This window comes from Corvus brachyrhynchos, unplaced genomic scaffold (assembly GCF_000691975.1).
Source record: "Corvus brachyrhynchos isolate BGI_N302 unplaced genomic scaffold, ASM69197v1 scaffold346, whole genome shotgun sequence".
In the NCBI taxonomy this organism is placed as follows: domain Eukaryota; kingdom Metazoa; phylum Chordata; class Aves; order Passeriformes; family Corvidae; genus Corvus; species Corvus brachyrhynchos.
Window position 1 is genome coordinate 6,432,184 of NW_008238644.1, and position 24,012 is coordinate 6,456,195.

At 46.4% G+C, this 24,012-nt stretch overlaps 2 protein-coding genes across 3 annotated transcripts in view; both read right to left on the reverse strand.

Moving 5' to 3' along the window:
• ASB12 (ankyrin repeat and SOCS box containing 12) overlaps positions 1–2,504 on the reverse strand; it is a 7,289-nt gene extending 4,785 nt beyond the window's left edge. The window contains exon 1 of the mRNA XM_017737582.1: positions 923–2,504. The gene's annotated coding sequence lies outside the window, so the exon portion shown is untranslated. The remainder of the gene's footprint in view (positions 1–922) is intronic.
• An 87-nt stretch (positions 2,505–2,591) lies between these two features.
• MTMR8 (myotubularin related protein 8) overlaps positions 2,592–24,012 on the reverse strand; it is a 22,717-nt gene continuing 1,296 nt past the window's right edge. Inside the window, exons 2-14 of one of the 2 annotated variants that reach the window (XM_008636225.2) lie at positions 22,546–22,668; positions 21,490–21,652; positions 19,649–19,806; positions 17,925–18,053; positions 16,562–16,696; positions 14,719–14,851; positions 13,145–13,254; positions 12,113–12,238; positions 10,563–10,612; positions 9,798–9,998; positions 9,260–9,388; positions 8,318–8,444; positions 2,592–7,852 (exon numbers count right to left, since the gene is read on the reverse strand). In XM_008636225.2, coding sequence (XP_008634447.2) covers positions 7,625–7,852; positions 8,318–8,444; positions 9,260–9,388; positions 9,798–9,998; positions 10,563–10,612; positions 12,113–12,238; positions 13,145–13,254; positions 14,719–14,851; positions 16,562–16,696; positions 17,925–18,053; positions 19,649–19,806; positions 21,490–21,652; positions 22,546–22,668 — 1,812 coding nt within the window. In that variant the 3' untranslated portion in view covers positions 2,592–7,624. Of the gene's footprint in view, positions 7,853–8,288; positions 8,445–9,259; positions 9,389–9,797; positions 9,999–10,562; positions 10,613–12,112; positions 12,239–13,144; positions 13,255–14,718; positions 14,852–16,561; positions 16,697–17,924; positions 18,054–19,648; positions 19,807–21,489; positions 21,653–22,545; positions 22,669–24,012 lie in introns of both variants that reach the window. The other variant, XM_017737580.1, reaches the window with a different exon arrangement.

The window sequence follows — 24,012 nt, forward strand, 5'->3', positions numbered from 1 at the left end:
AGAGTGTTACAAAGGGAAAAAAGGGAATGCAGACAACAGAAGTGTTAGAAAATGTGAAATGTAGGAAACTTGGAGATGAAAGGGAAATCCTTAGATGGCAAATTAATGATAAACTGCTTATTCTTTTGTTGTTGCTGCTGCTGCTTAGTTGTTAACCAAGGAAGATCTTAGGAACAAGAGCAGCTCTGTGGTGAGGAGCAGATTAAACCCAATCCTAACAAGGCGAACCCGAGAACCCCCCCCGCTGGAATCCCACAGGGACACGCTCCCGGAGCTCCCGCTGCAGGAGCCTGTTCCTTACATCCCGTTGGGGCATTTCCAGCAGCAGAGCCAGATGAACCCCACCAGGAGCCCAGGGAGCGGTGGCAGACCAGCCTGACCCGTTTGGGATAAGCTTCCCAATGCTTCGAACTCCAGGGAAGGACGAGGAGTCGGGAAAAGCTTCCACCTTCTGCCTGAGCTCAGGGCCCGAGCCAGGGACTGACCCGGCCTTTGCTCTGGAGGAAGCAGCTCCTGATCAGCTCCCTGTTAATTGGGGAAGAATTAGAGGGCAGAAGGGTATTTAATGCCAGTCAATGAGGTTTTTTGGGAAGGTAAATCCTGCCCAAAGTTGCTTCCATTAAAGAGATTATCGTTATTAACGCAGCTGAAGGGAGCTAATGAGCTTGTGGATTTAGCAGTGCTAAGCACTTTAAAGTTTCGAGCCAAACAGTCCCAAATAAATGATTTTGCAGGGATTAGGGATTTACTAACAGTGCTCAAGGTCGGGAAAGCAGATCTGGGGAGTGGGGCTGTTGTGCCTCCTGCCTTTGGGCCGGGAGTCACTGCCCCAGCACAGCTCTGCGCTCTGGAATTGCCCTCTGTGCCATCCCATCTGCTCCCAGCATTCCAAAACGCAGCCCTGGGGGTTCTCCCTGCTCACCACGCAGCGTGGAGTGGCTCCAGCAGCACCGGGATCCAGGTGTTATCCAGGAATCACCCAGGAGAGGGCAGGGACGGCAGCTCAGCATCCCTTGGCTGCACCGCACGTCCCTCCCAGGGCCGTGCTGATGGGAATTCCCAATTTGTCTGGGGAATCAACCCTCGAAAGACGGGCTTAGGAAGGAAGGAGGAATCCAGCACTGTTTCTTCTCCTCCATGAGTCATTCCTTGAGGAATTTTGGCAGTATTGGAACCCACAGGAGTTCAGCTCTCTGCTTCCACTGCCTTCGGGGAGCCCCTTCCCTTTTGGAAAACGGAATAAAAGGATGGTGTGGGTTGGGAGGAACCTTAAAATCCCTCCTCTCCCACCCCCTGCCATGGGCAGGGACACCTCCCACTATCCCAGGCTGCTCCAAGCCCCATCCAGCCTGGCCTGGGACACTTTCAGGGATCCAGGAGCAGCATCCCATAACTCTGCAGGTCCATCCCTGGGGTTTTTGGTTATTTATAGATTTTTATCAATTCCATTCACACTGGATCCCTTCCCTCTCTGCCACAGCTCCAAGATCTGTTGTTGAGAGAAAGGTTTTGTATCCCCCCATCCTCTCCATGCCCCCAAAGGGAAGGAAAACACAAATTCCAGGAGAACACCGGAATCCATGAGCTGCTTGCAGGCAGGAGAAACTCCAAGTACCACACCTTTTGTCTAAATTCCCCCCAAATTAAATTGCAGTTTTATCAATCCTAGCCAGTGTTAATGCTAATAATCCAATTAAATGCAAGGCGAGTCTAATTGAGTAAATGAAGGATTTCACTGGCAGCACTAAGAACATTTAAAATTAGCAAGAAGCCTGTGAAACACCCAGGGACTGAGGATACCCCAGTGCCAGGCCCATTTTATTGCCTTCAAGTATAGAAAATACCCATTTTTAAGGTGGAAAATCTTCATCAGGGGCCGGCTAATGGGTCTGGAGTCTGTTCCCAGCATTCACAGGGAAGTTTTGTACCTGGAATCTCCCTCCTGAGCATCTTCCCATCTCAGCTGAGTTTGTCTGCACTTCAAAAATTTAACACCTCTCTATCCATGATGAAAAAGAATGGGATAAAGGAGGATTTTTCCAGGACACCATCAGCAGTTGGGCTGTGGGTTCTTCACTCTGAACCCATCAGAAAAAAACCTCCTCACTGGACTCACAAAGGTTGGACTCAGCTCCTTCCAGAAGCTCTGGTTGCTCCTCAGAAAGCTTTGGAAGCCAGCCTGGAGACAGCTGTGGCCAGGTGAGTGAGGGACAGACAGCTCTCCAGGAGCAAGGAAACACTGAGGAGATACTTGGGTTTAATACAGAACGGAAAATCTAAATAAAACCCCTTCCAGAGCAGCACAGTTTGCAGAAGACACCAAGATTTAAGAGTTCCATTGGTTAGATTCCTTTTTTCCATGGGTTAGATTCCTTTTTCCCCCCGTAGTTATATTCCTTTTTTTCCATTGGTTATGTGCCTTTTGGGTTGTTTTTAAGACCCTGCACCCTCCAAACCAAAGGTATCACCCCATTTCTGTGCTGTGGAGGGGAAGTGGCTCCAGACTCACTTTATTAATTAATATCCTTTCACTGACTTCACCTTTCCAAGTTTTTCTGAGTTAATTCCCAAAAACCAGAGCAGCCAGTTCCTTTAAAAAGGAGAGGGGTTTATTGGTCTAGGGAATAAAAATACCTGCAATCCAAGTGAGACTCCGTGGGACAAACACAGAGAACAGACACAATTCTCCTCTAGACAAGACAGGGTTCAAGCAGTGCAGGGACTGAACTGCCCCTCAGGGGCACATTCCAAACGGGGCTTCATCCCCCACAAATGTCCCTCACCAGTGACACAGACAAAAACAGCAACAGGGACATTCCCAGCCAGCACTACACACGGTTTTAGGGACATTCCTACAAGGATCAGCTTGGGGATGACAAGGAAAATCCAGCTGGAGGATGGGAACCAGTGCTGAGTTACTCCAGTAGTTTCTGCTACATGAACTAGATGGAAATACAGAGAAATGAGAGAAAAACAACCCCTTGGCCCTGCCCTGCTCCTGCAGCTCCCAGCAGGACGCATTAATTAATGTCATTAGCAAACCTGCCCTAACGAATGGCCCACCTGCCTGCCTGGCCCCAAACACAGGCTTGAACATCCCCTGCTTCCTCAGCTAATTAATCAAGTGCTGACTGCTAATTAAAACATAAATAGGACACTTGGAGCAGGTTCTTCCCCCAGGGAATGCCTGGATGTGCATGAGGGATGGATGGAAACCAGGAATAGCCAGGATAGGTCCCTATAAAAACAACCCCAGCCCTGAGCACAGAGCAGAGGGGATGGGGAGCAGAGGAAAACACATTTGGAATTCTCCTGGTCACCCCTGACTATCCAGCCAGGAAATTCCTTTGGGGTCTGAGGCTGCCCAGGCCTGCCAGGAGCTGAAGGGCAGCAGTGCCTGAACAGGAGCTCTTCCATTTCCAATGCTTTTCCCAGGGTGCCTCAGCTTTGGGAGCACTTCCCAGGGCTCACTGCTTCCAGAGGCGATGGAAACAGCAGCCACAGGGCTGCTCCACACCAACATTCCCACCTGGAGCCCCACAGCTGCACCTGCAGATCCTGTGGAGCTCTGGGCACCTTCAGCTCCTGACAAATCCTACTCTGCAGGACTGGGGAAGCTTCCTGAAGCTTCCCAGCTCCCTCCAAACCCATCTCCTCCTCCATCCCAGCCAGGGTGGCTCTGGATCAGAGCAGGCGGATTTTTATTCCAAGGAATTAACTTGGAAAGGCAATCACTAAGCACAGGAACAGATCAGGAATAAATCAGACCTAAAAGCTTTCCCAAACTGCTTTTCCTCACCCTTAAAGAGGCCATGGAGAACTAAAACTATGGACAACCCAATTGTTCCCACTTTTTCCCTGCAGAGCAAACAGCAACAATTGGATTTTTTCTCCCACAGGTGACAACTGCAAAAGAAAACCCAATTTAATAACCCACAGAATGAAATTCGCATTAAAACCATTTCAAATGAAGCTCCACGAGTCCCTCTTGAGCTTCTGAGTATGACAGGCACCGGCCCACTACAAAGTTACACCTGGTTGCAGCACAGGAGACACTGGGAACAGGCAGGAAGCCATGGAATGTCCTGGAGAAGTCATGGAACATCCTGGAGAAGCAGGAGCAGCTCCAGAAAAGGGAGAGTTTCACACAAGCAGAGCCCATCTGCAGCAGATCAGATCCCTCTTCCCTCCCAGTTCTCCCAGTCACAGGAATCCGAATGGAAAGGAGTTGCAGTGCTCCAGAGGAAAGCAGGATTTCTGACCTCACAAAGCAGGGATGCTCCCCTAGGAATAAAGAAGTTGCAGTAACTTTGCCCAGCAGCAGCAGCAGATTCCCACGTAACAGCTTCTGCATCCCTTCCACACCTCCAGGGAGCAGAGGATCCAGGCCCTGCTGCCAGCAGGACGCTCCAGGAGCAGGGAACACGGCTTTTCTGGGAAGCAGATCCCACCTGAGCTCAGGACACACTGCAGTGCTCTGAGCAGCTCCTCATTTTAGCTCTTCAAACAGCCCAGAGTCACCAGCAAAACCAAAAAGCTCCTTGTTCCTTGGTTTTCAATCCATGAGCTCATGGAAAGAGAGGAAAGCCTGGAATCTTTTCCAGCTCCTGAATTACAGCACCAGCATGAAAGACTTTTAACACACTGCAGCCTTTGCCTGAGCCTGTACACATGAAACCCAGGAGGTTTAAAGGACATTAATTTTTGGCTCTGGCTCTGTTTTGCCACTGGAGTTAAAAGCAGCAAGGTTACTCCAAGCTTACACCACCTGCAGTGTCTGAGTAAGCTGGTGGTGGTTGTACACACCTGTAGTAACACTGGAGTTTTGTGGAGACATCAGTTTTGGGAACAAGGAAAGATTGTTAAACTCCTCCATTGGCAATTCCAAAGGCAAAGCAACACATGAACATTTACAGGAGCCTTCTGCAAGCTGGATTCCTACAAGAATTAACCATGGCATCTTTAAATCCTTCAGTAGTCAGTCAAAACCTTCTCCAGTTCTGTATCTCTAATGAAAATCAGGGAATATATTAAAAATATTAAAAGAACTGATGATCCACAGAATAACTGGTCCTAAAAAGTGCCTGTCCTGGCCTCATGTCCCATTTTCTCACAGAATTTGGGGATGGATGTTGCCCAGTACTCCCTGGAAAGGCAAGACAGGGCTGATCCATCACTCACACCTGGGTCAGTATTCCAAGTGATCAGGAAATTAATTTTTAATCCATCACCTCTTGTGGCTCCCACTCCTTCCTCAACAACAACTCTATTTAAGTCTGACAAACCCTCAGTATTAAAAAGCTTCCTCTTTGCCATTCCAGGCAGTGGAGAAACTCTGCTCTCTTTTTCCTTGGGCCTTTGATGTGCTTAATAGAACAGGTATTTTCTTACCCAAAACGAGCCACTCAGGGAGGTTTTGGTTGGTTTTTGGACACTGGACTAACCCAGTGATTTCACCACGGGTTAAAAGCACATGAGCACAGCTATGGCATTTCCTGGTGTCATTTTGGAATGTTTCGAACTTTTACTGGAGACTGGGAAAGCTCAAATATTTTCAGTTGGCTTCCAAATTTTTTATAAAAGAGAAAAACTGATTGGAAAATTTAATGGCAGCACCTAATTTAAACAACAGATTGAAAAGAGAGCAGAGCAGCACCCTGAACTGAGCTGCACGGGGGGATTCTGTGCAATTCAGCACAGAACAAGGACTGTGGCACAGCTTTCCTTGGGGGGGTGAATCTTCCAAGCCCCCAAGGCCACACCATGATCTCAGAAATGTCCTCAGGCCCTGACCTTGATAAGCAGCACCCTGAGCTTATCAGGAACACTGGCTGCTCCCAGGGCTGGATAACAAATCCTGGCTTTAACCAACAGCCCTGCAATCTGATTTTTCTTGCCTGAATAACCCAAGTGGAACAGTTTTGTTATTGACCTTTCAAAGGAAGATACTGACCCAAACTGCAGCCAGGCTGGAAAGTGACTCTGACTAAAACCAACTCTCTTAGGACTCTATAAACAGGGAACTCGAGGGGAATTTTTCCCAGGGATACACCTGGACATGGTCCTTGGGGCTGTGCCAGAGCCAAAGCACTGGGAATGCTGCCCTCCTGGATTCTGGAGGACTTTAGATTTGTAAGCTCAGCCTCTAAGGGAGCTCCTGTTGTGCTTATAGGAAATTCTCCATAAAACCTTTGTTCAATTCCTTATTTGCTGATTCTCTGCTGTTGAGTTTAAGTGCTGCCACTCTGTTTCTAGGAGCCCTTTAGGCCTGACCTGTTGGTAATTCCAGGGCTCAGTCTGGCAGGTTGGTCCACTCTGAGCCTTGTGACTCAACAGGAGGATCTCCCTCATTCCTTTCCATCCCCAGCCTCCACACTGATTTTAGATTGCTTGATTTTCTATTTCAGCTTTTCTCTGTGTGCTTTAACCATTTTATAAGTAACAGAGTGAACCTTGCCAATGAATTTGGTCACACTTTTTGATATCAAACCTGCTTCTGCTGATGCCTCTCCCAAGGATTCTTTGGGTGACCTTCAAACACTCATTTGTGACACCCAGTTCCTGGGGATTGAAGTGCTTGTTTCTTCTGTTTCTTCCCAAGTTCATTGCCATGAGAGATACTGTTCACGAGACAGACAAAACATCCCTAATGTTCCAGGACTTTGGACATTCCCTCGAATCACTCAGCAAGTGATTTCATAATTTTGGGCCCCATTTCAATAACAGAATACAGCCCATTTGCACTTGCTGTCTCATCAATGATTCCAGCTTGGAACAGCTACTCTCTTGCTTCAGTTTAATCAAGATCATAAAATAAGAGAGAAAAATTCCACATAAATGTTCTCCTGTCTTTCCTCATTTCTAATCCTAAATCCATGAGTTCCAGGCTGCCTCTGTGGCTTGCTGCACTCCTGGCAATGAAGGACGTCCATAAAAGCTGATTCTTCAAGAGGTCAGCTTGGAAAGAAGCTACTGAACTCAGGGCATCAGCAAAAACCCTGTAGAAGCTGCAGTAGGAGAAAACCTCCTCAAAAACACTGACTACAGGCAGGAGCCAACACCACACTCCAAACTCCAACACAAAAACAGCAATGGCCTGGCTGGACACTGACACTGTCTCAGAAAAGGCACAGGGGGTTTGGTTTTGTGTAACAAATATGCATAGGAAACAAAACATGAATCAGTTCTGCTACAAGGCAAGGGTCCATGCAGAGATTCATTCACAGCTAAGAAAGGTTGGGGTTTTTTTTATCATTTGAAGACAGACTGAAATTTTTTCTCGTTTTAAGATGACCTTGGACCACCACTGAGAACAGAGGGATTTGCATCCTTCCTCCTGCAGTTACAAACACTGCCCAGCTCCTCACAGAACTGGCCAGGATTTCTTCCAGCCTCAAGCACCAGTGCTGGCAGGCAGCCCAGACCCTCAGAAATACACGTGTTCCCACTGAAAGCCAAGTTCTCTGGAATGCCAGGCAGCCTCCTGGCAGCTCTGCATCACCTGAGCTGCAGGAGCTGTGCCCCACAGCAGCTGCTCCCCCAGCCCTGCACACCCCTACTCACACTCAGCTGCAAATGGGGGCTGCAGCAGCTCCCCAGAGCTTCACCCAGCAGCTCCCAGAGCTCATCCCTGGTGCTGAGCCTGCCCATCCCCTGTGGAGGCTCCGAGATCCCGGGGCTGGGCTGGGCTCTCCTTGTGCTTCTGGTGGCCCAGGGAGGGGCCATTGCTCAGCACAGGGGCTGCTCCCTCTCCACAGTCCTGAGGAGGAGTTGGGGCTTTGGCAGCAGCAGGTCCTGCCTTGGGTGAGGAGCAGCCTTCACTGGGCAAGGGGCCGTCGAGGAAAGGGAGTTTCTGCACAGATAAAAAGGCATAAAACAAAGAATTAATACCCAGATGCCAGAGGTGGCCAAAAGCCAGGTGTCAACACAGCAGCCCTGTGGCAGTGCCTCTTTTCCAGCTCTCCAATCCAGCCCTGAAGTGCCTGGACACAGATCCTGCCATGTCCAATATAAGCATCAGGAATACCTGGACACAAATCCTCCCATGTCTGACACAAACATCAGTGTTTCATTAATAAAGCTGAAGTTTTCAGCATTCACATTACCCTAGCAAAGGACACCGATATTCTTCTCACTGGTGTATTTTAGATACTGTATTTTGATTTGTTGGAGGCTGTTTTGGGGTTTTTAACACAGAGCTTTGTCACTGAACCCCTCATTTTTACCCAGCTGGTTGCAACAACTCCTCAGTGTCCCAGTTTAATCCCAGTTCCACTTTCCAAACCCACCAGGGGATTTGAAGCCCTTTGTGCCTCACGTTTTCCAGCTCGGATGCGTTGTCCTCCAGTGTCACCTTCTGGCTGATGCAGCTCAGCAGCTGGTCCAGCACACACTGCTTCGGGTGCATGCCCTTGTCAAAGCGATTGTACATCCCACACCAAAACCTCAGAAACGGGGAAAAATGAGAATCAGTTGTGCATTATTGCCAACAAATAGATGCTGCTTAATATTTTTAATAAATTGAGATCAGTAATTGATTTTAAAACCTGCCACAACCCCAGACTACAAAATTCAGTAGCAATGGGCAACTTTTCTGAAAGTTAAAAAACCCAGCAGTAAATATTAGAATAGGATGAAAATACATTTTTTTTTTATAGCAGATTTACTGGAAGCTTGGGCAGTTTATCTTCCAGTCCTTGGTTTGCCCAACCTCCCAACTTTTATTTGCACACAAAGCACTTAAAATCACATTTTCATCCCCCTCTCTCTCAGCAGGGCCCAGGAGTGAGGCACAAACAAAGCAAAACTTCCCAGATCTGTTGTGACACCCTGGGCAATAAAACAGACCTGGCAACCCGAGCCTGCTCTGGGAAAAACCCTGGAGTGGGCACTGAAATCCCTGCTTGAAACACTTCTTAACATACATTAAAAAGGAGGAAAAGAGGAACTTTTGGAAAGGTTTAATGTGACAGAGCAAGCAGTAAGGGGGTGTGTGTGCTTCTCTCTGAAGTTCTGCTTTTCCTTGCCTTTCCCCACCATCTTTCTCAACACCAAATTAAAAATACTATTTTAAATTACAGCGCCTGAATTTATTTAATCTTGGCACTGCTCCTCGTCGTTTATGTCTGAGGAATGGAGGGGAAAGGTAAAATAAACCAAGCTAATCAGAGCAAATTTATCTGATTTAACCTGAGTTATCAATCTGCATTACAATGAAAGAAACGTCCCCCTCCTTCCCCTTCTTAACTGAGCAACTTACTGGAAACTGAAAGGTAGAGTGTTTGGTTGAAGCTCTTTGTAAGCTGTAAACCCTCTGTACAAAGGATTTCTCAACTCCTGCTTCCTCTGTAAGAGGAAAGGCCACAGAGAATGGGTCTTCTCAAAGATTCTGGCAAGTACAAAGAACATCTGATCACTAAAAAAAGCAGCAAGTGGATTAATAACTGCAGATGTTGGGAGGAGAATTAGATTAAGGGAGCTGAGAATTACTTTTATGATGGCTATGATTGATTTCATGAGGATACATCACTGAGGAATTAAAAGGGACACTCTCCTGTCCAGAAGGGATATCTGCAAGTTATTACTGTGATCCAAACTAAAACATCTTTTCTGAGATATAATTCACATTCTTTTGGGATGTAATTCACATTCTTTTCTCACACTGGTTAAGGGGAACATTGTCTTGAGAGATGGTTATGTTCTACAATCTCCAATTCCATAAAACACACCCATCCAGCCCCTTTTTGAGACATTCCAATGGATTTGTGGCCTGGTGGCTCCACAGACTCCCAGCTCACCTGAGTTCCTCCCGCTCCTTGTGGCAGGTGCCCAGGAAGTTGCCAAACTGGCAGGAATAAACGTGGTCATGGATCTCGAGCAGGAAGCGCTCGTTGAACTCAAAGGAGCAGGGGAACTGCTGCATCAGCTGCCACACACACTCCACAAACTGGGTGAACACAGGGGACACCTCTTTGGGGTCCCCATCCAGGTGGCCACACCTAGAGAGGTGCAAAAACCAGGGTAAATCCTCTGCCACCCACCACAAAAGGGCCCCTCGCCAGAAGTTTTCTTCCAGGTCAAGTTTATGCTTTGAACTTGGGGAAGTCCTGACAAAGTGGCTGAGATCTTCTTCCAGGAGATGGCTGCAGAATTAACAGGCCTTGTTGGAGCATTCTGCACGGGACAGGCTGCCCAGAGAGGGCCCAGCATCCCTGGAAGTGTCCAAGAGATGTGTGGATGTGGCACTTGGGGACATGGGTTGGTGCTGGTTGATGGTTGAGCTTTATGATCTTGGAAGGCTTCTCCAACCTTCATGATTCTGTGATTCCATGATTAGCACTCCTCAAACAATACAATTTTGCAGGTGGGAAAACACCCAGAATTCATACAATGATTTTGTAAAGCAATAAAAACACCGTGATGAAAGAACAGCCTTAGCAGATACTGACTTGCAATGCAAATATTTTCCAAATGTTTTCTACTTTTCAATTTTCCATGGGATCCCCTAAACCTGCAGACACTGTTTTGGTTTCACTGCCCCCAGGGGAATGTGCCCCTCTCACCTGTGTGAGAACTTGTGGCCCATTGCAATCCACTCCTTTTCTATCAGGACCTGCAGGTTCAAAACAGGGATTAAGAAAAGAGCATTACTTTGGTTAAAAAAGCAAAATGAAGCCTTTGATGTTAAAGCCTAAAAAGCAGACAACCTGCTGACCCTATTGCTATAAATATATCCCCAGAAATCAATGGAAACAGGAATTGTGATTTATAGATTATCCAGTTACCAAGGCAATGGCACTGCTGGAATCAGAACTCATTTCCAAAGTACCATTTTGAGGGAGTTTCCATGTTGTTAAAATCATAATATACAAATATATTGAGCTCAAAGAATTAACAGCTTAATATTACACTGTGCTATTTAATTTGGGAAAGAGAATTGTGATATTCAGCAAAATAAATCAGCAACTGGAGTTCAACAAATGTTTAACAGACAAAAAGAAATATATGAAGTACAGCTGTGTAATGAGGAGTTCAGGATGAAATCAGAACAACTACATGGTATTTTTTCTTTTAAATAGATGCCTGTAGTTATAGAAAATTATAAGGAAGCAGTGTTTTCCTTACAGATGTCTCACATGACTGAAGCTGCATCCATTATCACTTTGCTGGATCATAGCTAAAGATAATTCCTGCTATCATCATCCAGATTAAGAGAAGGAAGGCAGAAACCCACAAGAGTTCTTAGAAAAGTTCATTTATATTGCTTCTTGAATTTTTCCATTCCTTGCACTGCCAATAAATTCATTTAGGAACAACCCTGTCAGGGGGGTTGTGCCTACAAACCATTGTCTCAGAGGACAGACAAGGATGTGTCTGTGTCACTGCTCCTAAGATAAATCCTGGTTCAGAGACAAAGCCCAGGCAGATGTTTCATGTGCTGATGGAATTTTAACCGTTAAGAGGCTGCAGTATAATCCAGAAACAAAAATAGAAACAATAAAACCAGCATGGGATGCAAGGAAACAGTCCTGGCACTGGAAGAGGCAAAATCTGCATTGTTCTGATTTCAGGGATTCTTTCAAGGAACTCTCCTGAGACAGAGCAGCTCTTCAGGTATTTAACAAGAGATGACTGGAAAGAAACATCATAGACTGCCCTGAATTCATGCAGGGATGGCTGCAAATGAAGAAAAAGCCTGCACTAGAAGCAAACAGCCAAATTAAAGTGAAATGGCTTTAAAAAGGGTGTGAAATGACGTAGATTCGACTGATGGACGGGGGACAGGACCAAGGTCACCCAATTTCAAATCCCAGCAGATGAGAGACCTTCAGGACAAACTCCTCCACCACTTTTTGGTGGATTGCTGCCAGAGCTGAAATCTCTCATTAGTGGCTCCCATGTAGACGTTGCAGGATACAAGGATTTGGGAATTGTCAATCAGCTGCTGCCGTGCTGTTCGCAGCAATTACAGCTCCTTACAGAATCAAAGCTGCTTTATATAGGTCACCACTGCTCGGCCCAGGAAATGGCCTGAGCCACTTTCAGCAGGGCCTGTTTGCACTGGAATTGCACTGGAATTGCACTGGAATTGCACTGGAATTGCAGTCCTTACCATGAAGCCTTTGAAGGTCCTGTAGAAGGGGTCCAGGAGGAGGCCAGCCAGGGAGCAGACCTGGGCTGTGCGGTCCCAGCCGTCGGAGCAGTGCACCAGCACACTGACCCTCTCCTCCCTCACAGCCTGCCAGGGACACAGCACAGAGCTCAGGGAAACACACTCCTTCACCTGCATCGCCCCAAAACCCCAGGGGAATGCTTGTCATCTCTCCTCTGGCCCATGGGAATGCACCATTCCATCCAGAGAAACCCCAGGTAGAACAAAGTGCTGCAGCAGGCTGGTAAAAAAGAGCCCTGGTGATCTCTGGAAGGCCAAGGATTCCCAAGCTCTTCCTCTGAGGAAAAAATTTGGTGGATGAGTAAAGAATAATAGTTGGACACCCAGGGATTAGAACTTCCAGATAAATTAGAGGAGTTGATCCCAACTTCCCCCCCATCCCATCCCTTAGGGCAGGAGAGAAACACAAAAGTTTCTTGCTTGTGACATGGAAAAACTGTGAGAGAAAACCAACATTTACCACTCACTACACTCTCCACAAACTTCCTGCACACCCTTTACTACTCCTTAGTGACTTCCTTCCTTCTGCCTGACCTGCAAAGCCACCAGCTCTGCAGAAATGAGGACTGTGTTGAATAATCAAAATTACAGTGTGTACATCACACAAAGCCTGGAGAAAACCAACTGGTCCAAATCATCCCTCGATTAAAGCAGAGCAGTGGATGAACAACGAGCACAGGGTTAGGAGTTGTTTGTACTGCTACAAAGAAAGGTTTATAAAGGTAATTTATTCACATTTTGTGATTTTATGTGTTTCAAATGAGTTCTAGTAAAGCCTAGTTACAATACAGGACACAGGACCTGTATTGGCCCAGCAGCTGCATGACCCACTTACGTTCTCCAACATTTTTAGAGAGCTGAGGCCAACCTGAACACCACCTTCTCCCCAGAGCCACCTTCCCAGCCTTGCAGCAGTCCCTAACACACCAGGAGGCATTTGTGAATCGAGCTGCAGCTGGAGAGCAGCTTTACCTTGGCCAGAAAGACACCTGCATCCATCACAGCCTTGATGTGCCGTAACCAGCCCGAGTTCTCCAGCCCCGTCAGGAAATCGCTCATGGAGGGAGACTTCATCTCACACACTGGCAACAAACACACAGCAATCAGCTGGCACCCCAGAACAGCATCCCTTGCACCTCCTCATTATCTCCCCAAAAGTTTTAAGCGCTAGCAGCAATATCCTGTCTTGAGGACACACTCATGGTTGTGTATCTAAAATTCATAATTAAAAAACTGCTGGTTTTGTGAGAATTTGAGGCTCTGGAAATCTCCTTCTGCTCTTTGTTTAAAGGGTAACTCATTATTTATTCAGCTGTGTTTTTTCCAGCAGTGAGCTGTTACTTCGCTCTAAATCCCCATCACATTTACAACCACTCACTCACTCCACAAAGATTTGAAGTTATTTCTCTCTCTAATTTAGAGACAGAAATAACAAGTCTAACCTTGAAGGCAACTCAGCTGCTCTAATGAAACCCAGCACAGAAAATACTGAGAGTAATAAAGTTCAGAGCACCCCAGTGAATGAGATTTTATCACTGCTGGAGAAGAACATGGGAGCAAAAACAAGTATTTATTCTGCCTCTTCTCCCACCACAAAATCACTCTGCCAGGAAGAGCCAGTTGAGGACTCAGAGCTGTGAACAGCCCCATTTTTGTCCAAGGTCACCATGGATCCTGCAGGGCCACCTGGGAGCATCAATTACCCACCTATCTGGAAACAAGAGGAGTATTATGGTGGTTACTAAAATATTAAACTCCTACTCTGGATGACTGCACTGGAATGGCATCGTAGAAAACGAAGCACAGGCACCAAGCAGAAGGATTTGCAGCATCCCCTCTGCCCCATTCCACAAGGAATGGCAGCACAAGGATGGCAGCAGTGCTGGAAACCAGGGAGCAGAGCTCTGCCATCACCTTTATGGAACTTCTCCAAAATTCTCTTAGTGAAACTCTAGGCCTCATTCCACCCTTAATCCCAATGGCTCAGGTGATTCTTTCGCCCTGCTTTGCATTCTTCCCTATGATCACAATGAGCTTAATTACTCTGCATTTTAATATATTTATGTATTAAAACATTCAGTTAATACATTTTAAAGAAGTTTGGTTCAAAGAAATCAGAAATGAATGAAAAGTTAGAACAATGTATGTATGAGATTCAAGTCTTTGGAAGATCATGCCAAAATCGTATTTCAAATCAGAAATACTGCTAATACTCCAAATATGGCAAACCCCCAAAAGTATTTCTGAACAACCTCTGTTGGTTTTCTCTCAGTAAGTCAAGAAGCAACCATGAGACTGTCTTAGCTGTAAAATGTAATGTTTCTCTAACCTTTTTCTATTAATTTGGCACATTCATTAAGGAATGTTTTTAGTATTAGTTGCTATTTTTGAACCACAATAAAAACAAGAACAAATAAAATGTCAAGCCTTTCAACAGCATCGGTACTTTCAGCCACTTGTATGTAGCAAACAAAGCAAGATGCTGACTTTGCTTCCCTCACAGCACAATTGTGCATGGAACTTCTGAAAAAAAAGGTTGTACCCACCTTCCAGCAGTTTCTGCAGGCTGCTCCTCATCACATGGATGTTCTCTATGCCAATGAACTTAAAACGAATGTTTTCATAATTATCTTCATTCTCATAGCCCTTCCCAGCAGCTCTGTTGGCCATGGCATTCAACTGGCAAATTCAAGGGATAGGAAAGAAAAGAGAAAATCACAGTTCAGAGAGGCTGCTTTGCAAGTCCTTTTTTTAAAATCTCCCAGAAAATGTACTGGACAAAACTGTTACTCAGCTGTACTTCCCCACCTCCCAGACAGTTCTTGCAGCTGTTTCATGAAAATTACTGCAGTTCATTAGTCAGAGGCTCATTAAGACCCTACTTAGGGCAGTATGAACCCCCAATTTCTGCTGTCATCAGAGACATTGAGCCTGCCCTAACTGTGAAGCTACCTAAGGAAATTCAGAGAGAGGCACAAGGAAGCAGAACTAGGAAAGCCATTTTTAACAGGGACATACATACATGGTGGTACAGAAATAGCAAGAGAATTCCCAAGCTTTTCACAGACATACATGCACAGAGGAAATAAAGCCACCTGAGGGAAACATAGAAACATTCAAGTTGAGCACAAAGAACAGCAACTGCAGGAAAGAAGTAGAAAAGAAGCCAGCTGCTCTAACAATCCCCCAGACCAGTTCGAGAGCTACCAGGACATCTTTGGTGGGGCAGAAAATAGAGCAGCTCAACCCCCCCCTAATCAATTTGGGCAGATTTTGCAAGAGGAGAGAAGAGTCAGATATGGTACAGACACATTTAGAACTGTAAAATAACCCCAGTGCTTCAGTTCTGCCAGAGTGGGACAGCTTGGGTTAGAAGGAGAAGTGTCACCAGTTATAAATTCTCCCCTTGTCACCAAATGCTTTAGCACAAAATTGCCACCAGTGATGGGTTTGGGTGGCACATCTCTGCCACTGCAAGCTGGCTGTGCCAAAAGAACACGCAGTGCCTGCTATAAATGCACATTACAGAACAGGGGATCTCTAGGAAATGTCACACTAAAAGCCAAGATACACACTGGGACAAGATGTGAAACATTCCCTATTTTCCAAAAAAAAACTTCTGCTTTCTTGCCCTTGCCATAGTTTAACTAAATTTGTAGTTTGTATAAAATAACTGCAATATCTGAACAGTGAAGCAGGTTCTCAGAAAGCTCTATTTTTAAATACTCAGAGCAATTTAAATCTTTGCATTTAAATAATTGTGTGCTATGAAGACTCTTGTGTTCTAATTGGCTTATACCAGCACTCCTAATCCGTATCCTTGTAAGAGAACCATTGGAATTGCTTTCTAAACTCAGATCCCCAAGATGACAGTCATTAAAAATTTCATTTTGCAAATATTTCCTCTCACATAAACCCCTCAGCTCTCAAGTTCTAGCCCCAAACTTGAGTTGTATTAAACTCCATCATGAGAACATCATGAGTGTTATTTTTAAAAGGGAAAAAAAAAAGGGAGGGATTGCTTTCCCCAGTCCCACTTCCTCCCAGATCTGCCAACAAAAGCACTTCAGCCTCGTGGAAGTGAATCCTGAGGCTTCTCTCCAACTCCACTTCCAGTTCTCTCCTTTATCCTTTAGGGCTCTGCAGGAAAATGCTTCACTGTCCCAACCAGTTCCATCAGGTCATCCTGAGCACAAACCGCAACCCAGGATACTCCAGGAGGGCAGGGTCCTTAGGAGCACTTCACATTCCAGCTGTATACCCTGACCCGGGAGCCTGATCCCACACTCCCGCTGCAGGACCGCCCCAGAACTGTGACAGAATGAACTGGAAACACCACTGCTCATTCAGACAAGAGATTTAAAAGCAGCCCCAAGCCCATGGAGGTACCTTTGGCCTTGTGTCTACAACATACATGAAGGGGCTGCCGGGGTTGGCCTCTCGGATGGCCTGGAGCATCTGCTCGTCCTCCAGGCAGCGCGCGCTGAACCCGGCCAGGGGCTGGCTGCAGCGGCACAGGGCGGCCTGCAACACACACACAGCATCACCCCTGCTCCCACAGCCCCTGCTCCCACCCCAAACCCCTCTGGGGTCGCAGCTTCATTGTCCTGTGGGCTCTTTCTGAAAAGCTGCTGCTGAGGTGGAGACGCAGGAACACTACCGGGCCATTCCACAAAGCGAGAACTTTGGGAAACTGGAAGTGGTGAGGCTGAGGAGGCTCAAACTGCTCTGCCTGAGGGTCACTGCCCCAAATGTCAGCAGTTCATGGAATGCCAGAATGGTTCAGTGGAAGGGACCTTCAAAATGTCACATTCCCCCCTCTGCCATGGGCAGGGACACCCTCCACTATCCCCGGGTGCTCGCATCTGGCCTTGGATCCAGGGGCAGCCCCAGCTGCTCTGGGCACCCTGTGCCAGGGCCTGCCCACCCTCCCAGGGAACAATTCCTTCCCAATATCCCATCTGATCCTGCCCTCTGACAGCTGAAAACCATTCCCACTTGTCCTGTCACTGTGGCCATATAAAAGTCCCTCTCCTTCCTTTCCATGAGCCTCCTGAAGGTACTGGAAGGCAGCAATTCCTCATGTGTTCCATTTGGTTTCTATTTCCAAACCATTCTTTTGAGTTTTCCTTATCAGTTGTTGCCGTTGCACACTCAGAGCAGCACTGGGTATATTTTAAGGAAATTTCATTAGTTTCCAGCACAACTCCAGGCAGTGCCCAGGTCAAGGCACGCTTCCTCAGGAAAACAACAATTTGGCTGGGACAGAATTTTCCTGACATCAGCATCTAAAACACTGCTGAGGCAGCAAAGTTACAAATTTACATTCTGGTCTTCAGTGGAAAAAAAAAAAATGAAACCTTCACTTATTCTGAGCTAGTGGGGATTTATTTCAGGGTGGTTCCTCCTCTTCAATATTAAGAAAATCCAGCCAAGTCAACATATAACTTGATAAAACATTATTCAGTATAGCTAAACAGGAGATTAAAAAACCCCACATCAGAAGGGATTGCTGAAAACTGATTAAGAAAAAAATTCCCAACAGGAAGCTTGGAAAGTGTGTGCTTTTTGCAGGGCTCTGGATGCATTCCAAGCTCATTCTGTGACTCAGAATGAAAGCCATTAAGAGAAGCACAGTTCTCAAAGGCCTCAAATCTAATAATTATCTTATTCTTTCCTTTCATTAGAGGGGAACTGGACAAAAAGGGGAACCCTTCCTTCCCCCCAAGGCAGCAGGCAGAGAAGCACTAACATTGTTTTCCTTATATAAGTAAGAAAGCACCGGAATCCGCCCTCGGCTCCTGAACCTTGAACTTCCCATCACCACTGCCTTGGTGGCAGCTCGAGGCACCACGATTTCAGGAGGGTACGTGCTGCAAACCTGAGGGAGAAGAGAGAAAAAAACCCAGATATTGCTACTGAGCACTTCAAAATTCATGAAAAATTCATCTTTAGCTGATTAGGTTATGAGGTATTCAGAAAAATAATGCAGGGAAACAATCAACTCTGCAGCTGAACCTAAAAACTGGACTGCACAATGCAGAGTAAAAGGAAGATCTTTAAATCCAGAAATGTGATGCAAGTTTCTAATTTAGATTCACAGAATGGTTTGGGTTGGAAGGGACCTTAAAGCCCATCCCATCCCACCCCTGCCATGGGCAGGGACACCTCCCACTGTCCCAGGCTGCTCCAAGCCCCAATGTCCAGCCCGGCCTTGGACACTGCCAGGGATCCAGGGGCAGCCCCAGCTGCTCTGGGCACCCTGTGCCAGGGCCTCAGCAGCCTCACAGCCAAGAATTCCTTTCCACAAAAAGAGAAAATAAGAACAACTATACTTTAAAAGTTCTCTCTAAATCTTATGCAACCTGAAAGGCACTTCCAGCACTCAGGTGGAATCCTCAGAGAGCAGCTTCACCCCTTCACCTCAAACAAGCACAGCCTTTGCAGCATGGACTTCACAGATAAGCTGCTCTCCAAGCCTGGCTTTACATCAGGCTTGACAATTTTAAAACACAGGCTGGAAACGCTGAGGAAATTCTAAAGCACTGGGGAGTTCCAGTGCAGCAAGCAAAGCCTCAGAGTGATTAATGATTTGAGATGGCCATGTCCAGGTGCCCTCAGCAGCTACTGGAAACAGCACCTCTCACACCAGATCTCAATTCAGGCCTCCACAGGCACAGGCAGGTAAAACTGGAAGTCACCTCTGACAGCACAAGCTTGTATCTCTTCAACCCAAAGCTTAAAGTGAAGAAAGCTACCAGGGGAAGGGAGTGGAGAGGCAGGGGAAGGGATTCAGGATTGTGAATATGTTGGTGTCTTCCTTGTAGTCTCTTGTTCTGGCTTTTTACCAGCCAGGTCTGACTGTACACAGCCCCAGAGGAAATAAAAAGGGAAATAAAGCAGAGCAGGATTTTGAACAAGCTTGCTGACAAATGTTTTTGTTTAATGTTGTTTAGATGCAAGTTGGCCTTTCAGGGAAAATAACAGCAGCAGGCACTTCAGACTGAAATGACAGAGAGCCCTTAGATAGCAGAAGATCCAACTGAGAAAGCAAAAAAAGGTCTGTTTTCCACTGCTGTTTTTTCCTTCCTTCCTTCCCTAGTCCCTCTCCACTCTGCCTCATTCCCCACCCATCCAAACTGCTGCCATTTTCTTCTCTCCTCCACATCTGTCACCAGCCAGGTGGGACAGGCTTTGGAAATACCAAAAGCAGCTCAGGGTACTTGAGGCTTTGCCCAACAGATGGTTTGACATTTCTGCAGGAAAACAAGGCTCTGGTCCCTTGCCAGGGGGATCAAAGCACAACAAGGTGACTCTGCAGCTCTCCTGGAGCATCATTATCTGCAACTCCACATCAAGATGATGTGCTTTGACTCAAACCGAGTGAGCTCCTCGCTCCCCAGAGGCAGCAGCAGGGCTGTCATTAATAACAACAAGGAGATAGTGCAGTAAGTGGCTCCTTTGGGCAGGAATTACCTCATAGTCCTTATTAATATCCGTTACTTCCCAGTAGTCGTTGGGAATTCCCATGCGCTGGTAATCCAGTTTCAAATCAATCAGTTTCCATCCCATTTCCCGGTTCTCTTTGGACATTTTAGGATTGTAAGAGAAAGCATAAAGTTCTTCGGGTTTCACTGGGAAGGAGAAGGAAAAAAAATCAACAAGTTAGAGATGCAAAGACATCCAGAGAGCCCAAAACTTCTGGAAATCAGTAACTGAGTGCTACAGAGGAGTGCTGGAGATATTTAAAACTTCTTAACCTCATGTTTATAGGGTTTTGGCTGGGGTAGTACCAAGTGCTGACAATTCATCCTGGAATCCTAAGGAATTTCCAATACTCAGCTCCCAAATGCAGGGAGATACATTAATTCTAACGAAGTGTTTTAGTGTTTAGGTTGGAAGAAGTAATTTCTCCTAAACCATTGATTTCCTCCTGAATTCACTGCAGTAAGCAATGTTAGATGAGATTTATATCATAACCATTAACCCTCACATTAAAACATGGATGAAAAGATCTGTTTTCTGTGGAGAGTTCATACAACAGCTCCTGCACACCTGTAAGGCCATTGCTCACCCAGAAATTCTGAGACTGGAAGCCTTTAGGGATGTGTGGAATATTGCTGTCAGCCCAACAAAGGCTTCAGGCTGGCTCTGACAAATGCCCATTTACCATCCCAATCTCCTTCCCTCTCTTCACAAAATGCAAATCCAACCAATAACTCGTTCAGCTGATTCCCAAGGCAGCTCCAGACACACAGGGAAACCTGTCAGAGGCTGATAAAGCAGCTGGTTACTGGGCAGGTAACCCAGAGCTCTCCATCACACCTGTGCAAATCATCAATAATGATGTGCTCTGCCAAAAATCCATGAAGGGAGCACACTCACAGACATCTTCAAACAAACAAACAAAAAGCACTGTTAAAATCCAGAAGCAGAAGAAAAGAAAGAGCTACAGCACTTACACAGTTAAGTAGAGAACAAAGAAAACTGGCGTGAGCCCCTGCAGTAACACCTCCCACGCTTCAGGCACTACCCAAACCTCTAATTTTTAAAACCTCAAAGAGCAGTGACAGCTTTTAAATGCAACACCACAAACCTGCCAGCTACAGCATCAGAGGGAGAACTTCAGAACTAAGAAAACTCCAAAGAGCACAAGAGGGATGCTGGGAATAGACACAAGCCTTAATATAAATTAAAATCAAATCCAAACTCAGCAAACCCCGTTTCTCCTACAGGATTTCCAGCCCAGTCCTGTGTGAAGGCCAGCAAGAAGCTGCCTGGTGCCATTAATTCCCCTCCCTCAGCCTGGCGACACCATTTGCAATTACAAATGACATCCTTTTAATAACACCACTCCAAATACTGGTTCTAGCACCCCAAAACCAGAGGCTGCCACAGGCAGAAGCCAGGTGGGAACTCAGTGGAATGCCGTCCTGCAAGAAGAGCCTGAAAATTCATCCACGCTGGAACAAAAAGCTGGAGCTAGAAGAGAGCACGGGCTTTTGAGGGTGTCTGGCTCACACTCTAAGAGAGACTCTGAGTCAGGGCAGGGTGAAGCACAGGCTTTCACAACTGAGCAAACACTGCAGAGCAGCCCAAACGTGCTGCTGGAAGCAGCAAAGATGCCGATTTGTGGGATTCCGGAATTCTGTGAATGCCTGGATCAGCTGGAAAGGGCAGAACTGCACACAGCCAACAGCTGGGTGACACAAGTGACTGACAGCAGCCAGGTTTGGGATATGAACTTTGCACAGCTCTCCCAGGGCTCGGCTCAGAGCATTCCAAAGCTTCCCAGGCCAGACTGCCATCCCCAGTACCTGGCTGGGAGAGCTTGAGCAGGGAGGTGAACACGTCGTGGCAGTCCCGCTCCTGCCCAATGACAAAGTGAGCCACGTGGAAGTTCTTGCAGTGGATGAGCAGGGGGTACCCGGCCGTGGTCAGGGGCAGCTTCTCCACGCTGGAGATGTGGTGATGCAGGATCTGGAGAACAGGGAACAAACACCAGTTGTCACTGATAAAGCTGTGAGCAGTACGAGCAGATCTGAAACCTTTGTAATACAATCAGCTATTTGTGCTTCCTGCAGCTAAGGAGCAGCAGAAAACGAGTTTATTTGTGATATTTATCAAACATAAACTGCACCCAAAGCCCAGGGAACTAAAGCAGGACTGAAAAAACACAGACCTACATAAATTACTTTCAGAGGCAGATGTGCAGCTCAGTTTACCAGGTGCACTTTGCTTTCCTTGCATCCCCATATGAAATAAACTCTGTCACTCCCCTTTCACCTTAACATTAATAAAATAGGCTTGTTTCAGTGCTAATTCTGCACTTCTAAAAGCTGCAAATTCATGTTTAGTGGTTTTGTATATTGAGTTTGAGACAGGAAATTACACAAGTTTTTTACATTCCTTGAACTGACACTAATTCCATGAGTGAACTCTATCAGGTCACATCACCACTGTGCTCATTTCCTTTCCAAGCAGCTGCTTCGGGGAAGCCTTTGGTATCAAAATGCCATAAAAGACCACTACAGCTTCGGAATTCCCAAACCTGTTTATTCTGGAAATGAGAACATTATGTTCCAGGACACAGGGGGGAATGGCTTCCCACTGCCAGAGGGCAAGGATCGACAGGATATCAGGAAGGAATTGCTCCCTGGGAGGGTGGGCAGGCCCTGGCACAGATTTCCCAGAGAAGCTGTGGCTGCCCCATCCCTAGAAATGTCCGAGGCCAGGTTGGAGCAACCTGGGACAGTGAAAGATGTCCCTGCCCGTGGCAGGGGTGGAATGGGATGATCCTTCAAGTCCCTCCCCATCCAACCCATTCTGTGATCTGAAGCAACCCTTCCAGGTGTGTTTCCACCCCACCATACCCATGTTTCCTTCCTGACTTCAGCAGAGGCATCCACGTAGATCAGGTGCGTGGCTGTCAGGTACAAGGTCCCGGTCGCTGCCTTCCTGTTGGCGTAGCGATCCAGCAACTTCACGTTTTCAACCTGCAGCAGGAACACAGGATGAAAACACTTCAGAATCCCAGAACTGCTGTGGTTGGAAAAGTCCTCCGGGATCATCGAGTGCAGCCTGTGCCCAATTCCCACCTTGTCACCCAGCCCATGTCCAGCTGTTCCTCAGACACCTCCAGGGATGGGGACTCCAAACCTCCCTGGCAGCCCCTTCCAAGGCCTGACCACCCTTTCCATGCAGAAATTCCTCCAAGTCCAGCTTTGATGGAAGAACTACCTAAGCACCTGTTGAACTCCATCCATTCAACTTCTAATACACAGCTCATGAAGCAAGTCAGAAAAAGACAAGAATTTAAGTCCCCCCTGCAACAACGAGTCAGCTTTACACCATGAACTCAAATTATTTCTCCATGAATTAAAGCCATAAAGGTTAAGCAAACAGCCATGGCTCAGCACCAGCAAATCCTAACAGGATTACTGGATTTGTAGCCAAGATGATCCCAGTTTGTCACTGTGCAAGGCTGCAGAAGTAACAAGACAAAGAACTGCAAAGGAAAGATTTGTCTGTGCTCAGGGTGATCAACATGTTGCTCTGAAAGGAACAGCCCTCTCCAGTCTGACTTCCCACTGCTCATTCCCTGTTAGTAGCTACTTCTTGTAGCTCACTTCCTGGCCTCCAAGTGCATTTCATAAACCACACCAAGCTAATTAATAAAAAACAGCTTTAAAAAACATCAGTGCAGACATAATAAAATATGTTACAACTCTGGATTGATTTTCTCCTGGCCTATTTGCTGCCTAATGAACACAGATGGAATTTTTCTTTCACCGTTAAGAAGGAATAATGGGGAAAAAATAATTGGATGGACAACGAAAACAAACGTTTTAGCAGTAGATGATAGATTAGTTCTGGGTATTGAATGTGTGAGGTTCCTTATGCTGGTCTCAAGTAAATCATGGAAAATCTCAGGAAATAAACTTGGAGAGCAGAGGCTTGGGCTCAGTGTCCTCTTAGCAGGTCATGTTTTTCAGCAGGTATAACCATTAAATATAATATTGCCCTTTTCAGGGCACTAGAGACATGCAGGACCAGCAGAACACTGCAGGGCAGGGGGTAAGGAGCATCCCCAAACTAATGTCCTAGAAAATAAAACGAACAGCAATAATCATTCTTGCACTAAAGGGTAAAATTAAATTATCAACTGCTGCCTGAATAAATGCAATTCCTTCCAGCACAGCATTCCCAGAGCTCCTGTTCGACTTAATTCAATGGGAAAAAAAGCACATTTTGACTCACTCATTGGGACTGAGAGGAACCTCCACGCTTTGCAAGGAAGGAAACATTCCGGAATCATCCCCAAGCCACCTCTGCTTCAG